At 35.6% G+C, this 18,087-nt stretch overlaps 1 protein-coding gene and 1 gene segment (V, D, J or C); both read right to left on the bottom strand.

The window, feature by feature from the left end:
* Positions 1 to 1,170: 1,170 nt before the first annotated feature.
* Positions 1,171 to 1,616, bottom strand: LOC148981444 (T cell receptor alpha variable 3-like). The segment is given in 2 exon segments: positions 1,171 to 1,523; positions 1,601 to 1,616. Coding segments are annotated over 2 exon segments (369 nt in total).
* A 2,072-nt stretch (positions 1,617 to 3,688) lies between these two features.
* On the bottom strand, positions 3,689 to 16,225 carry LOC120464995 (uncharacterized). The gene is made up of 5 exons (XM_089131699.1): positions 16,129 to 16,225; positions 15,296 to 15,847; positions 13,686 to 13,806; positions 5,531 to 5,776; positions 3,689 to 3,713 (listed from the first exon to the last, which is right to left on the bottom strand). Exons 1-5 carry the CDS (start codon positions 16,175 to 16,177, stop codon positions 3,689 to 3,691), a joined length of 993 nt encoding a protein of 330 aa, XP_088987825.1. The 5' UTR covers positions 16,178 to 16,225.
* Positions 16,226 to 18,087: the final 1,862 nt, after the last annotated feature.

Here is an 18,087-nt window from a genome sequence, read left to right as displayed (position 1 = left end):
CAAATGGCTGTCTTCCAGTTTTTTTATTAAACAATCATTGTTCTTCCCAGTTCATATTAAATCAATTTGAAACAGCTTCTATAATTCCCCTTTCTTATTTATTATAGTTCAAATATTAGAAGTCAGATAACACAGTGCTAGTTTTGTATAGATGTCTTGTATGTTTTTAATTTAAACTTAAAACAAAAGGTTTCACTTAAAAAAATGTCATATTTATTTAGCTGTAAATGTACGGCAACTTGTTCTAGTTCATTATCATGTCACTCCTTCTCTACTCTCTTCATGCACTCCTAAATTATTCAGCAGGTGTTATACCACATTCTAATATTTACAGTCTCAGTGGTACATGTGGTATGATACACATTTGATAATTGAGTTTTAAACCAAGAACTGTGTGATAGTTTTTGTAAAGCTTTTCAGGCATTTTGTATCACTGGGCTAATACTCTTAGAGCACAGTAATAGAGAGCTGAATCTGACAGAGTTACACTGTTAATAATGAGTTTAGTGGATGTTTGGGATGTAGTCGACTGAAAGCGACGGTCTGGTATGTCATCATATTCGCTGTATGATCGAGCACCTTTATACAGTAAATACTGAGGTCCTCTATTAGGATACTGTCTGAACCAGTAAAGCCAAACATTATTGCTGGTTGTATCATATGTGCAGCTCAGTGTCACAGACTCTCCTTCTTCCTTGATTATATTCGAATCTTCGTCACTTGGCCCAATGCTGTCAGAAAACACACCTGAAAGTAATAAAAGACACTTCACAGATCCAATCCTTTAAATGAAATTAAAAAGGAGACATACAAACACACATGAATAAAATTGATGTAAAATGTACTCTGTACTCATTGATATGATGCATTGCTTAACATGTATTTAAGAATTGTTAAAAGTGTGATTTACCTGATATAATTATGAGGATCAGTAAATACCTCTCCATGTTGATATTTCAGATCTAATCTGTTTTTGAAATTGTGGACAATTGTACTAGGCTACTATGTGGAATGATAAAGTATCATAATTAATACTGTACATAAATTAGGTACATGAATGCCCTTAGATAAGCGTTTTGCTTTATATTAGTAATGTGGGTGTGGCTTGTAGGCTCGGATGGGCCATATAACAGTGGAAGTAGTCACATCTCATAGGAGGTTAAACAACACTCAGGGTTTTTGTGTTTGTGCGGAGTGTGTTTGAGTCACAGTGGGCTTCAGAGCACAGTAATACACAGCAGAGTCAGACACACTCACATCCTGGATTGTCAGAGGAACTGATGTTGATGTGGAATCCAGTTTTGCAGAAAATCTCTCCTTAAATTCATCCTCAGTAGTTCCTTTGCCAACTGTAAATTCACTCAGAATGAATGTTGGTGATCTGTTTAGAAGTTGTTTGTACCAGAAGAGATAAGCGTTTGCAGCACTCATGAGTGTATAATTACACAGTAAAGTCACTTGATTTCCCTCAGCTGAAGTCTTTTCTCTTAAAGGCTGATCAACACTGTCCTGTCCCCGGCACACTGAGGAGATGAAGCATACATTAACTATCACAGATATACTCAAATAAATAGTGTAAATAATTAAAGACTGTTCTTACCTAAATCTTGTGCCATGATGAAAAGAGTAATTATTGCCCATTTTGACATTGTTGCTCTTGAGTTTAAGAGACTGAAGAGAAAAACAACTGATCTAACATGTGAGTCTCTCCTTATGGCGAATCTCTTGATATTTTCAGCAACTGCACAGTCACACAAGAGTTTAAGTATGGTTCCCCCTGGTGGCGAATTCATTGAATTAAACACCTTGGTTTTGAAGTTAATTTGTAACCTTTGAAATAATTTGTGATTTTTTTTTTTAATGATATAAACCATGGAGTGCAATGTCCTTGACAGATATACATACATATAATATAATAGAGTTCTGTGTATTTGAATCAAGATAAGTAATCAGGTGAGATAATGTGATTTTCAGGGAAACATTTCTGTTTCTCTTAGTTTTAGATTCTTCATAAGGTTTAGCCTTATAAAAGAATTTTAGGAATTATACATTACTCTTAATACATTTATTGGATATATCATACTTTTTCTGGCAGACTCAAAAAGATGTAGATATCAAATGATAATGTAATGTTTAGTCACACTTTTGTCAAGTTGCTGCCAAAGTCTGTGGGATGTTACATATCTAGAAGAATATGTATTATTTATCTTTTATTCTGATCTCTTTCACTCTTTCATTTAGATTTAATAAAATAAAAGTAAAATTTCATTTGTAACCACACACAGGTTTTTCCACCAGTGTATATTATGTTAATTATAGATTGTGGGTTTGATGTGGCTTGATCAAAGTGAAAGTTCAGTACAACTTCACATGTACTGTATCACTGGACTCCAGCTCAATAATAGAGAGCTGAATCTGACAGAGATACTCCATTAATTATGAGTTAAGTGGTTTAGTGGTAAAACACACAAGGTTTTTGCATGAGTGTTGAGTGTGTTTGAGTCACAGTGGGCTTCAGAGCACAGTAATACACAGCAGAGTCAGACACACTCACATCCTGGATTGTCAGAGGAACCGATCTTGATGTGGAGTCCAGTTTTGCAGAAAATCTCTTCTTAAATTCATCCTCAGTAGTTCCTTGGCCAACTGTAAATTCACTCAGAATGAATGTTGGTGATCTGTTTGATTGTTGTTTGTACCAGAAGAGATAAGCATTTGTATATATGGTAGAATAATTGCACAGTAGAGTGACTTGAGCTTGTTCATTTGCAGTCATTTCTCCTGAAGGCTGTTCAACATTGTCTTGTGCCCGGCACACTGGAAAATAGATTTACATTATTCATGTGCACATATTGAGTACACATAGTACAGTGAGAACTATGAAATAACGTTCTTACCAAAAATGAAAAGAGAAATCATCACCCATTTTGCCATTGTCGATTCAAGTTAAAAAGAGATACTGTTTAACAGAAATTTCCAGAAGTATTTTCTGTCTCTCTTTCTCTTTCTAGTTTCAGATTCTTTAAAAGGTTCAGTCTTATATGAATTTGAGGAATGATGCCTCCTTGTGGTGAGTTTGAATAGAGTTAGCTGAGCTGAACCATTTCAATTCAATTTATATTCTGACATATCAGAATTGTGATTAATGTCAGAACCAATTAATCAGAATAAATAAGAAACAAAAATGACATTTATTGGACATGCTAGTTTGTACTATATGACGAATTTAACTTTGAGTTAAGTTTTTACTTTTCATTTCCCTTACAGTAGCCACACACAGGTGTTTCAACAAGTGTAATCATATTGTGTGAATTATAGATTGTGGGTTTGATGTGGCTTGACATCAAAGGGCAAAATTAATACGAGTTTTTGTACAGCTTCACATAGACTTTGTATCACTGGGCTCCAACTTCTTAGAGCACAGTAATAGAGAGCTGAATCTGACAGAGTTACTCCATTAATAATGAACTCAGTGGATGAATCTGATGTAGTCGACTGAAAGCGAGGATCAGAGGGTCTCCCACTTCCGCTAGCTGATCCGGCAGGTTTATATATTAAATATTGAGGTTCTCTGTTAGCATACTGTCTGTACCAGTAAAGATAACGATAACTGTTGCTAGTGCTATATGAGCAGCTGAGAGTCACAGTCTCGCCTTCCTTCTTTATGAGGCTATCTTCTTTATTTGGCTTAATCTGGTCTGCAGTCATCACACCTAAAACAATAAAAAGCGAAATCATTTGTGAGTCAATCATTTAGATAATTACCACTGAATATCACTGTAAGTAATTAAGAGTGAGATTGTACCAGAAATTAGAATTAAAATCAGAAAAAGGTGTTTTTCCATGTTTATAGGTCAGATCAGTTGTGTATTAATCTTCTCTGTGTTCTGAGCTGTAGCTTTGTGTTACTGAGTTTCTGCAGTTTCACTGATAAACACACCGGAACTGCTTTCAATGTTATGCTCCGTGTCTCATGTTTTTGCTCTGCCATTCCCTACCCCTAGAGGAAAACTTTTGCAACTGCAATAAATTATACATACATTTATTTATTTAGCAGATGATTAATACAAATATGAATAATTAATTAACCAATAATAATATTAACAGTGCTATGATACAAGATTTTAACATGTATTAAATAGTACTGATCTAGGGAAGAGGTATATTAAACTGTATAATTATAATATTTAGCAAGGTCAATGTCACTAATTTGACAGTGACCTAAAAATAGTTCTATGAATCCTAAATCATTCTTGTTTAGTGTCATAAATATTCTTGTTTTAAACGTTTCAAAGTCTAAATACTTTATTTTCAGATTCAGGTCCCCACTGCATGCTCATGCATAAGTTAAATGTTCACTAAAGAGATGGACTTCAGGTGTTTTTGATTGTTGTGATGGTTTGAGGCTGATGTGATTGATTCAGATTTGGAAGTTCACTCCAAATACATTGAGTGTAAACGTTTTTTGTTGTAACTGTTGTAACTTTATTAGACCACTAACTGGCCATGGAGAGCGAATGCTGATCCAGTTTTGATCACATGTTTCAGTCACAGTGGATAGCAGTACACAGTCAGAGGAACAGATCTTGATATGGAGTCCAATATCCAAAGGAGGAGCTAATTATCCTGTAATAAGACTTGATAATATGAATATGTGGTGCATATGGTTACCCAAAAGCATTACAAAATGAGAATCAAGTTTAATTTAAGTAGTTTAAAGGAGCTGTATGCAGGAAATTTATTTCAATTAATCATACATTTTCCCTGATATGTCACCAGATATTAAGAAATCATGTTCATTTCAAATACTTAGCCTATATCACTGACAACAGTAGTCCGGCCACGATATTGTATTTAAAAAGTGAAGTCGCAGCCTTTGACTGATGTTGATGTTGTTAAGTTGTGCTTTATTCTGTTTATTATTGTTTTGTTTATTCAGTAGTGTTGCAAAATTCAGGTTGCCAGCTCTTCTCTAGTTATCACAGCTGCAGATTCCAACGTGTCGGATAAAATAATTCTAACGTTGCAAAACCCCCAAAAACTCTATATGAATCCGAAATACTTTGTTACAAATTACGAATTAAATAATTAACAGATAAAAAAAAAACTCACTGTGTAGGACTCGTCACTTGCAATTGGAATCTTCTTGTAGCAGCCTACATTCCTGCTGGAACCTGCAGCATATCTGGCAACCTCGAGTCAATTTGAAATTGATTGCAGTATCAGTTTTGGCTACAATCTTGCATACAGCTCCTAAAGTCTGGTGTTTCTTCTCTCTCTGCATATTTTTTTTTTATTTTTTTTATGCAGGTAGATGTTACATTGTGAAATATCTTTCACTTACAGCACATATAATGGCTGTAATGTTGGGTTTGAACAAAGTTATTATCTAATTTCAAACATGGGACTTTAAATGTGTTCTATATGTCTGAATTGGCAATTTGGGAATATGATTCTTTTGATTGTTATGTGTTTCAGTCTGTTAAGTAGAAGGCATAAATGCCTTTTTAGTTGTGTCAGGTTTTTGTACAGTGTTCTAGTGTTTCCTGTGACTGTGGGCTGCAGAGCACAGTAATACACAGCAGAGTCTTTCAGAGCAGCAGAGGAGATCTCCAGATTCACATGGCTTTGTTGTTCTTTTCTGATCTCAGAAGTGAATCTGGAATCTACAAAAGACTTCTTAGCTTCTTTTGCACTGTCTAAGATGAGCACAAGGAATTCAGGAGCTGATCCGGGATACTGACGGTACCAGTGAAGAATATATGCAGAGGAATAACTGCAGGATAATGTAACACTTGAACCCTCGACAGCAAATTCCTCTGTTTCGGTTGGTTTAATTTCATTTCCATATGTTACATCTGCAAAAGTAGATCAAATATTTAATGAACTGGTGGTTCAATTAAAGGAATACACTTCATACGTGACAAGTATTCTGGATCCAGAATCCATATTAATTGCTGTAGATGAAAAACACAAAACATTTTATTACTTACATGCAAAGGCAGAAAGCAGAATGATAGAATGGAGTATCATTGTGTGTGTTTCTTATCGTCTGTCTTAAGTTTAACAATATCTCACCAAATATCAATGCTTTAAACCCTCCCTCTTCCAGAGAGCTCTTGGAGAGAGCAGATCAGTTTCATGTTCATCGTCCAGTGTCATCACTACTGCAATATCGAATAGCACCCTCTTGTGGTTATTTACAATCTCTGTCATATTATTTAAATCCACAGATTTCAACCTACAGAATATAATCTGCCTTATTTTGGTCATACTTTGGCTGTTACAGTATTTTATATACATTAACCATCAGCAGATATACTCCGTTTAGATGTGCATATGTACACAGCAAAAGTTTAGGGATTTATTTTTAGTGGTTTTGTAAAGTTGGGACAGCATTGTACAGTGTGAATAAATATAAATAATAGTATTAAGAAAAATAAGCACTGCTTCAATAGTTTTCACCTTCAGATATTTATTTATACATTATGGATTCAAAATCTACTTTAAATTCAGATAGATTTTTTATGGTAGGAAATTAGTTGTGCACCTTCGGCTGTGACAGGTTTTTGTACAGTGTTGACGTGTTTCCTGTGACTGTGGTCGCCAGAGCACAGTAATACACAGCAGAGTCAGACACGCTCACATCCTGGATTTTCAGAGGAAATGATTTTGAAATTGTGTTGAGATCGGCGTTAAATCTACCCTTGAACTGATTTTCATTAGTACCGAATCTGTCCAGCATGTATTCTGCAAATCCATTTACTTTTTGCTGGTACCATAAGACATTTCGTAATACATCAGTGGTTTCATATTGACAGTTGATTGTGACAGCTGATCCTTCAACAGCAGTTTGAAATCTTGTAGTTTGTTCAACACTGTCCAGAGAATCACATCCTGTAATGTATAATATCACTGATGAGGATCTCATATTCATATTAGAGGAATATTAGAGCATGTATACTTAAATAATTTGACTTACCCCAGAAATATGTGAGAAAGAAGACTACAATTTTGTACCAATTTTCCATCACAATAATTGTTAAATAATACTTGAGATAAAAAATTAAAGAAAAATGTTTTGAAATCTACAGTAGACTCTTGTTTCAGTCTGTCTTTGATAAAGTTGTACTAACGCTGTCACACATGCAGAAAACTGCAGGAGGAGTCTGATTGCACCTGTCCCTGAATATTAAATATCTCCTCCTCCTTAATGATTATTCTGACTGAGTATATTTTTAGTAGGGCTGTGCAAAAATTAATTGCGATTAATCGCATCCAAAATAAAAGTCTGTGTTTACATAATATATTTGTGTGTGCTGTATATAATTATTTTGTATATATAAATACACACACATGCAGGTATATATTTAAGAAAATGTGCTATTCATATATAAAATATTTATATTTATATAATATAGATTATGCATTTATATATATATATATACAACGCATTCTCACCCCAAGGCGTCACCTTTGACCATGCTTCAATATTTGACGTTTTAGGCGCCCTTTAGCGTCACTTACATGACGCGATCCTACGGCGTCATCTAACTGACGCTAAAGGAAAGCGTCAGTTAGAGGACGCGGTTAGGTTTAGGTGTGGGGTGGGGGTAGGGTACACGCGATCCTAGGGCGTCATCTAACTGACGCTAAAGGGCGCCTAAAGCGTCATATATTGAAGCATGTCCAAATGCTTCCCAAGGCGTCAGTTAGGTGACGCCTTGGGAGTGAGAATGGGCTGATATATATATATATATATATATATATATAATTTAAGCGCAAATAATTCTTAAATATATACATGCATGCATAGGTATTTATATATACAAAATAATTATATACAGCACACATATATTATGTAAACACAGACTTTTATTTTGGATGCGATTAATCGCGATTAATTTTTGCACAGCCCTAATTTTTAGACTTGTCAATGTTCTGATGTTTGTTTTATCAGTCTCTTCACAGTTTTTCGTTCAAGCACAGATCCAAATTTCTCTAGAAGATGGAGCACTTAACATTATTGTACTTGGGTAAATTATTTGAAGAAACTCTGAAAAATATCAGACCTGTACCATTAAAAGATTATATGTAATGTTGCTCAACTACTATTGTTTTTTTCTATAATTTAATTACTATTGAGAATTGATTCATTATGTCTATACATTTGTCACCAATATATGTAAGAGAAGAGACATGTATTTTTGTATGAGTGTTGAGTGTGTTTGAGTCACAGTGGGCCTCAGAGCACAGTAATACACAGCAGAGTCAGACACACTCACATCCTGGATTGTCAGAGGAACTGATCTTGATGTGGAGTCCAATGTTGCTGAAAATCTCTTCTTAAAATCAGGCTCAGTAGTTCCTTTCCCAACTGTAAATTCACTCAGAATGAATGTTGGTGATCTGTTTAGTAGTTGTTTGTACCAGAAGAGATATGCATTTGCAGAACTCGTGATTGTATAATTACACAGTAAAGTCACTTGATTTCCCTCAGCTGAAGTCGTTTCTCTTAAAGGCTGATCAACACGGTCCTGTCCCTGGCACACTGAGGAGATGAAGCATACATTAACAATCATATACAGATATACTCAAATAAATAAATTGTAAATGATGAAAGACTGTTCTTACCTAAATCGTGTGCTGTAAAGAAAAGAGTAATTATTGCCCATTTTGACATTGTTGCTCTGAGTTGAAGAGTGTGAGAGAAAAACAACTAATGCGAGTCTCTCCTTATGGTGAATCTCTATATCCTTAGATTCTCTTGATATTACCAGCAACTGCACAGTCACACCAAAATTTAAGAGGTACTTCCCCCTGGTGGTGAATTCATTGAATTAACCACCTCAGTGTTTTGTAACCTTTGGAATAATTTGTGATTATTTATTTATATAAAAGAGTGCAATGTCCCTTTTTGTACAAATGATGCATACTATGACATTATTGTTTAAAAAGATGTTGCGTTGAATACATCTCTGTTGAGATAGTTAGATGAGATGACAGGATAATGTGATTTTCAATCAAACATCTCTGTTTCTCTTAGTATTTTTAGATTCTTTATTAGGTTCAACCTTATAAGAGTATGAGTAATAGCAAATTTGCTGAGCTGGACAGTCTACATTACATATTTTCATGTTGTCAGCAAAGGTTTCTTAATTTGTGTTTGTAATTTAATCTTAAAATATGTTTGTTAATCGTTTGTGATATGTCCACATCTACGATAAAAAAAACACTTTACAATAAGGTTCACAAGATCAATATCACAAATTTGATAAGAATCTTATTTTATTTTTTGTCATACTTCTTGTTTTACTATTTTTAAAGTGTGAATACTTCAAGGTCTAAATTAATATCTGAATCCCAGATTCACCACAGGACATGAATGCTGATCCAGTGACATGTTTTGAACAGACGTTATTATCTATTTCATGTTTTTGTATGAGTGTTGAGTGTGTTTGAGTCACAGTGGGCTGCAGAGCACAGTAATACACAGCAGAGTCAGACACACTCACATCCTGGATTGTCAGAGGAACTGTTTTTGATGTGGAGTTCAATGTTGCAGAAAATCTCTTCTTAAATTCATCCTCAGTTGTTCCTTTCCCAAAGGAAAATTCACTCAGAATGAATGTTGGTGATCTGTTTGATAGTTGTTTGTACCAGTAGAGATAAGCATTTGTAGTTGTGGTAGCGTAATTGCACAGTAGAGTGATTTGATCTTGTTCATTTGCAATCATTTCTCCTGAAGGCTGTTCAACATTGTCTTGTCCCTGGCACACTGAAAAAAAAAAAGATTAAAATGTATAGTTTACATACTGTATATTGAGTACTATAACTAAAAGAGATACTTAGGTGTAATTGATTGTCTTTCTTACCAAAGTCCTGTGTTGTGAAGAAAAGAGTAATAATAATCAGTTTTTGCATTGCTGAGATACAGATTATTTTAATATATTCTAATAAATGTGTCTCTCTGTCTTTACTGTTGCTCTCTGTTTCCTCTCTGTTGCTCTTCTCTTGATATTTCAAGTCTTCAAGTAGGTCCTCACATGCACAGTTGATGGCACTTTTAAAAGATGCTGCCCCCCAGTGGTGAAATTATGTATTTCTAACACATTACCATTTTATATTTACATTTTGTAGAAGTGGACATACAGAGGATGCACTTTTTGAAATAATGCCATAGGGCTAGATTTACTAACGTGCACTAGCACAAACCCGCTTTGGCATTAAAAAAATGTCAGAATTTACTAAGACATGCAGTGAAAATTTTATAGTGAAATGCTGTGGACAGTTATTTTTGCAGCTGACCTCATTGCATACATGTGCTTTTAGAGGAGCTTTCCTTTCAGATGCAAAATTTATGTGGGGAGAGTATTTAAAGGGACTCTGTGTAGATTTTTTGGTATTTTATTATCTGAAATCAATATTTTTATTCATAAATATGTCCTCAATGGTGTACAAATACCTCTGCAAATTATCTGACTTATCCTCGTAAATGAAGAATTTATTATCTTTATGTACATGGGACGGGTAGGTTCACGGAGGCTTCCATGTCCGTTCCGCCATCTTGAAAACTATAATAGCAGAGAGGGTCAAAAAGTACCACCAGCCAAACGCGTTTCCACAACGCGTTTTCGTTCAGACTCAGAGCCATCGTCACGTCACATTGAGAGGCGCATTCCCTGCAAGTTAAAACGGCTGCATTGCACTCCTATGATTGCTGATTGCTCTTTTGCTCTATTATTTGTTGCGGACCATATGCCGAGTCACAGGAGAATGCATCCTCCTCGCAAAAAAAGGCCAGACTTGAACGAAAAAGGAAACGTGACCGGAGATTGCAAAAAACACGGCCATTCATTTTTCCGTCATAAAATTAATCGGATATGGTTCGATTTTCTGCGTTTTTCGCATCCAGAGCCAGCATTTTGAGAGGTCTTTTGACAATTCAGGGCCGGGGGAGCTCGTCCTCAAATCATTGAACAGAACATTATGCGCCGTGCTTTCAGTTTCGGTTTTCAATTCGATCAAGTGTTTATGTTCTCTTCTCTATAGCTATTGGATTATGAAATTAATAAACCTCCCCTTTCAATCAGATTGAAATTTAGGATCGAATAAGGTGTGATTGAGCAGCCTATTCGATAACTAATGTATTATTTGGGCACAATATACACAATACATACACAATAACAGCCTAGCTGTTCTGTCTGCCCAGCGCTTCCACAGGGCCGCGCGCGGGTGTGTGTGTGTTTGTGTGTGTCCATACCTGGTCCATACCAGACACACTGCCAGTCTCCGTTCAGAATCGATGGTTCACGGAAATTGGTGGTCTTGTTTTTAATATGTGGCTCCAGAATCGCTAGCAAAGCATCAAACTGTCCCGCTGACATTCTGAGGTAAATTTTGAATCGCTCAGGATAAATCCTCTCGGCGCAATTTCAGGATTGGATGGATATTTTCTATTTCTTCTCTTTTCAATATGAGAGAGGGCAAAAATCATCCTCACTGCTTGACGAATCCATTTGGTATTTTTGCGTTTTTTTCCCGCAAAGGTTTAATAAATACGCAACGGACTCGGTGTGCAAGGTTTCTATGCGTGACGAATTTTTAGGCTGACGTACAGGAAAATACGCATACGAAAATTTCGTACTCAGTGTGCAATGGCCTTAAATATCGGGATAGCGTTTTCAACCGTGGAAATAGCTAATAATGCAGCAGAAAGATTTCAGAAGAGACGCTGAAGTTGCCTGCTTTCTCCTCGACAGGTTAGTCAATGTTACAGTCTGACTTAATTTTTTTGTCATTGCTTGGTTGTGTACTTTATTATATAGACAGTATAACATTTATAGGTAAAAAAGTTAAACAAGGTCTTTGATGAATAGCAGCTATTGACTACTTTACTCGCAGCTATTGTGAAGGAAGGTGCTAAAAACAAGGTTTGTAAGTTAATTCTTTATAACCTATAAATTCAGTAAGAATATAGAGATAATGATTGTAAGAAAATATTGCTCTCTGTAAGATTTTCTATAGCTTTCTTTTTATATATAAATGATCAATTAGCTAAAATTGTGATTTTGCTATGTGGATAAGATTGTACAGAGAATTAAAATTAATTTATACAGCTAGACACATAAATTGTACACATAAGTTAACACATAAGTTGCTGGTTTTTTTTTAAGTTACAAACCTGTTCACCCGGAGAAAAACTCGATGAAGTGATACTACAAGACATCCTGTCATAGCATTTTTGGTACATAACGGCAACCGTAGATGCAATACGCACTTGAAAATGCGAGGCGCTGGAGAGCAAAATTCGTTTGGATGCAAAATAATATTTAACCACTAGATGGGGGTATTTCCTACACAGAGTCCCTTTAAATAAATCATGTGATGTAGGCTAAGGTTTCCCGTTGTTGTCAGTTTACTGGTATTTGCACTATTATTTGATGCAGGAAAAAGCATGTCTTGACCCATTTTGTGTTTGAAATGGCTGTGTCTGTGTTCTTAAATTTGCGTGTTGTTGTCAGTAAATCACCCACATACTAACAGTAAATGGGCTTGGGTGCCGCGTAGCATTCTGGGGTGCCGTGGCGTCCATGTTGACAGCTTCGAGAATGTAAACATACAGCAAGTCAAATAAGGAGAAGCAGCAGAAATGAGAGAAAGAAAAGAAAAAAAGATGTTAAAATCCCTTGGATGTGTAATTTACAGGGATACGTTAAATAGGGAAGCCAGGGATGGACAAAAGTATGTGGTATGTGGACAAAATCTGACCTTTAACGGTTTGGATCCATATGAAATTTCCCCAAAAAAGTGGGAGCACACATGCGCTCCGCCTAGCTGCTAGTTTAGTAACAGTTAATGTTAACAGACATTCACACATGTGATGTAACGTACTTTTAACTATGTGTTTTAAAAGTGTAGTTAGTTAGTAGCTCTTTTAACAGGATCAGTACAGAGACTGACAGGTTCGATGGAAGCGGTGGGCCTAACGTTAATGTAATGAGTATTAAAATACGGGATATTTTACAGGAAAATACTAAAACGGGAAGATGGCAGGGAAAAGAGCTCAAATATGTGAGAAATTGATGAACAATAATAATATACTTTTAATGAACACAAAGAGTGATAGCATAGACACATACATAACGATCGGTGGATTGGTACCGCAAGAGCATTTCAAAAGCATACAGAGCCGTCTGCTCTCTTATCGCTCTCGCGGTACTGTGATCAGTCTTTACAGCGCCGCTTCCAGTCGAACACACCTAGAACATGGCTGTGACATCAGGTGTTTGCAGTCATTTGAGGTAATACAGTGAAATGAAATAAATCAGCAGGTGTCACAGTTAAAAACAGCACAGAAGCCACAGGTCTTCATCAACACTGATGATCAGTTGCACTTTCATAACGCTTTGTAGTCAATAATAATCTCTTACATTACCATACGCAGGTGTTGCATGAAATATTATGGGTAGTGGTTATGTTCAAAGTGAAAAATTAATTTGAGTTTGTGTACAGCTTCACGTAGACTTTGTATCACTGGGCTTGCTACTCTTAGAGCACAGTAATAGAGAGCTGCATCTGACAGCGCCAGATCATTATTAATGAGTTCAGTGGATGATTGGGAATGGGATACACCGGCCTGAGTCATTAAATACTGAAGCTCTCTATTAGGATACTGTCTGTACCAGTAAAGTCTAACAGAACTGCTGCTTGTATCATATGAGCAACTCAGTGTCACAGACTCTCCTTCTCTCATGATGAGACTTGAACCCATATTTGGCCAAATCAGGTCCTCGGCTATCACACCTGCAAACATGAACGGACAGAAATGTGTTACAAACATCATGCATATAACTGATAGACTTTCAAATTGAATTCTCTATATTACGAATGTAGTGGAAAAGTTTGGTTCCTACTGGACATAATTAAAATCAAACTCAGGTGTTTTTCCATGATATGATAAAAAGATGATATGGGTTTGTTGGAGCTCTCAGCTCTGTTCTGCAGGCCAGTTTCTTACAGTGACTCTCTATTCGGTCTTTGGCACTAAAGCACTTCCTGCTCTCTGTGAAATACGAAATACTGCCCTGCATTTGCATGTCTATCTACCGGTACTCTGATGATGTGTTTCATCAGACTTGTGCAGCCCAAGAAAAGTTAACAATGCGTTAAGTGGACAAATTCATTGTTTTTGTAAGACACTTCCGATTCAAGAAACCATTCACCCAAAAGTGACAACTCTACCATTATTTATTCATTTGTTATTATGAGTAATATCATAATAGTGAATAGTGTATCATAATATCATTAAGTGTAATTTATGTAACTGTGCTTTTAATTTATGATCTTTTTGGTACATTAGCAGTGAGATCTTCTCTGACAATATATTTATTGTGCTGTTGATAAAATCTGGTAGGAACTGGTCAGTAGTAGAGCTGCCTGTTTTTGGGTGAAAGTGAGGCACATGAGATCATATGGGCTTCACAGCACAGTAATACACATCAGAGTCAGACACACTCACATCTTGAATATGCAGTGGAATGGTTCTTGATGTGGATTCTGATGTTGCAGAAAATCTTGTCTCAAAATTAGGTTCAGCGAATCCTTTTCCATAGATTAATTTGCTCAAAATGAACTTTGGTGATCTGTTTGGCAACTTTTTGCACCCAGGAGATACCCAGCACACTGAAAACACATTTACCCATTTTTTTATTTATTTTTTTTACAATTTTTATTTTCTTTTTTTATTAATGAGTAACTTATACATTAATGTTTATGTATAATTATTGAATGCTCTACCAAATATGCAGTGTTTAGTGAAGAATAGAGCTTTTTTTCAGCCAGTTTGTCGTTGTGCTTTATAGAAAGAGAGTTTAACTGTGCATGTCTTTCTCATGAATGTCAAGTCTGTAGCAAAGCCTTCAATATGAATATGAGAGATGCTGCCACCTTGTGGTCACATAAACTGATTCACACTGAAAATACACTTTATTTAAAAGGCAGTGTTTAAAATAGTTGTACATTGTCTGTTTTTGACTTAGAATAATGTTTCCTCAAGGCCTAATGTAGATTTTTTTCTGTTCTTTGTTCAGTTGCTGTATAGGCTAAGGAGCCCTGCTCATGCCATGCAGGAAAAATATGTCATGGCCACAAATAATAATTTGTTCTTACAAATTACAACGTCAGCGAATTTTACTAATTTGTTACCTAAAGTATGCGCACAATAGAATAATTCTTAATAGTTACCTTGTTTTACTAAATTGTGTGCATGATAAAATTTGTTCTCTTGTTTCACTAAATCGTGGCTTATTTAGACAAATCAAAACGCTGGAAATCATTAGTATAACGTGACCACAATTTAATAAATCGAGAGAACTATTATATTGTGCACTTGATAGACTTAAAACGAGGGAATTAATTGGTAGTATGCCTAAATAGGCTACTAAAACAAGAGAATGATTTCTTAATTCATTGCCACTATATATACTTCCTTGTATAGCACTTTTTTGTATGAGTGTTGAATGTGTTTGAGTCACAGTGGGCTGCAGAGCACAGTAATACACAGCAGAGTCAGACACACTCACATCCTGGATTGTCAGAGGAACTGATCTTGATGTGGAGTCCAATGTTGCAGAAAATCTCTCCTTAAATTCATCCTCAGTAGTTCCTCCACCAAATGTATATTTATTTAGAATAAATGTTGGCGATCTGTTTGGTAGCTGTTTGTACCAGAAGAGATACGGATTTGTATCAGTTGTAATATAATTACACCTTAAAATAACTTGATCTCCATCACTTGCAGACATTTCTCTTGAAGACTGTTCAACTTTGTCTTGTCCCGAAGACACTGGAAAAATACAATGAATGAGCCAGGGGTCATACAATTAAACTCACAGCCTGATGTATTATCTCTCTGTATATATTAACATCCGCTTTCCATTAAATGCATGTTTGTTTCCATGTATGGAAAGAGGTCTGGGCCAGCACACAGTGAAACAACCAATAACAATAGGCTAAAAAATCATTTACATGAAGTATCAGTACAGTAAACACAATTAATTTAGTAACCTAAACAGAAGTAAATATTGTTCTGTTAAAAATGTACCAGAACAGAAAAAAAGAGCTTACCATCATAATGTGCTGTGAGACACAGGGAAATCAAAGCCCATTTAAACATAGTTGTTCTGTGCTGTGAAAGAGCAGAAAGAACTGTGCTTTCTGTGCTTCTCACAGCTCTGCTTTAAATGTTTTCATCCTGTCAGATGATATAATCATGCACGAAGAGAGCAATGTTGACCCCTTGTGGATAAAGTTTGAACTTGTTAAACCTGATATTATTTCGTAAACCCTGAACAATTCTTTATAATGGTAAAATTGGTAAAATAAAATGTATACTTATCTCTCTGTATGTTATAAGGCTTTTGTACTGGATATACCCTGGATCTTTATTTTATTTTATTTTTTTTCAATAATCTGAACATTTTTTTAATCAAAAAAGGGGCAAGTATGTAACAAATCGCAAATTAAATATGTATCAAATGCAAATTAAAACAGGTTTTATTCAGCTTTTATAACTTCCTTAATCTTTTAAACAACTGAGAAGATGGTGATCAAACAATTTATAATAAACGGAGCAATTCTAGGAAGGTCCTCACACCTATGGCCGTAAAAATAAATGTCAAGTTTATGTTACAGTACATCAATTAACATATGAAAAACAAATTGGAAGACTACAGAGACTCATCTCAAGATCACTCATTTAACTGTGTATCTATTGCAAAAATTATGAAAAATTTAAAGAACAGAAAATTAGCAGGAAAGTACGAATCAGACGCAATGGTTTTGGGGGTTATAGGAGGGTTGGGGATTATTTCTGAAGAGGGTGTGACTTCTTTTGTGTATTGACAACTTTTATACATTTCTGACATGTTTTAGACAAACACTTTTTCACTTACAGTATTAATGCATTTGCATTAAAAAAAAGCTCAAAATTGCATGCAGCTTCTTGGTATACTGTATACTGGATGCGATCTGGGAATAATTCAAGATTCAAGGGTCCCACTTCTCCTGAACTATCGAAGACCATTGAATCCTCATCCAGAGCAGAAGCAGGTTTTTGTACAGTGTTCTAGTGTTTCCTGTGACTGTGGGCTGCAGAGCACAGTAATACACAGCAGAGTCTTTCAGAGTAGCAGAGGAGATCTCCAGATTCACATGGCTTTGTTTTTCTTTTCTGATCTCAGTAGTGAATCTGGAATCTACATAAGATTTCTCGGGGTCTTTTGCATTGTTTGAGATAAGCACAATGAATTCAGGAGCTGATCCGGGATACTGACGGTACCAGTGAAGAGTATATGCAGAGGAATAACTGCAGGATAATGTAACACTTGAACCCTCGACAGCAAACTCCTCTGTTTTGGCTGGTTTAATTTCATTTCCATATGTTGCATCTGTAAAAAATAGATACAATCTTTAATGAACTGGTGTTTTAAATTGAATCAGTAATTTTAGACGTACCAGCATAAAATACAATATACTGCACAAAATAATAGACTTTATACTTAATTTTGAGCAGAAACTAGCAATTCTGGCTGCTCAGAATACTTAAACAATGCTTTAACACTTACATGCAAATGCAGAAAGCAGAATGACAGAATGGAGTATCATTGTGTTTGTTCCTTATCCTCTGTCGAAAAGACTCTCTAACAGACGCTTAACAAGATCACATCAGATGTCAAAGCTTTAAACCCTCCCTCTTCCAGAGAGCTGAAAGAAAGAGCAGATCAGATCATAGTCCATACAGTGTCATCACTATATGCTATAGTGCATAGCTCCCTCTTGTGGTTACTTACTAACTTGTACAGCATAAATGCTCAGAACACAAACCAAATGTTATCTGGATTCATTCCTCAAGCTTTGGTTGTTAATAGTTATACTGTAGATCTATAAATCAGGTATTCATTTTATGGCCTTGTTCAGTCACCAGCTCACTACAGCTTAGACAGAAAAAAGCAAATTAAATTGTTTTTAAAACAGCAACTAGTCCAACACATTCTCATCCCAAAAAGTCATATAACTGACGTTTTG

The sequence above is a fragment of the Pimephales promelas genome, chromosome 5, assembly GCF_988280905.1.
Source record: "Pimephales promelas chromosome 5, fPimPro1.hap1.1, whole genome shotgun sequence".
Lineage (NCBI taxonomy): Eukaryota > Metazoa > Chordata > Actinopteri > Cypriniformes > Leuciscidae > Pimephales > Pimephales promelas.
The sequence above is the reverse complement of the archived record's forward strand: the minus strand, read 5'-3'. Positions and strand labels throughout refer to the sequence as shown.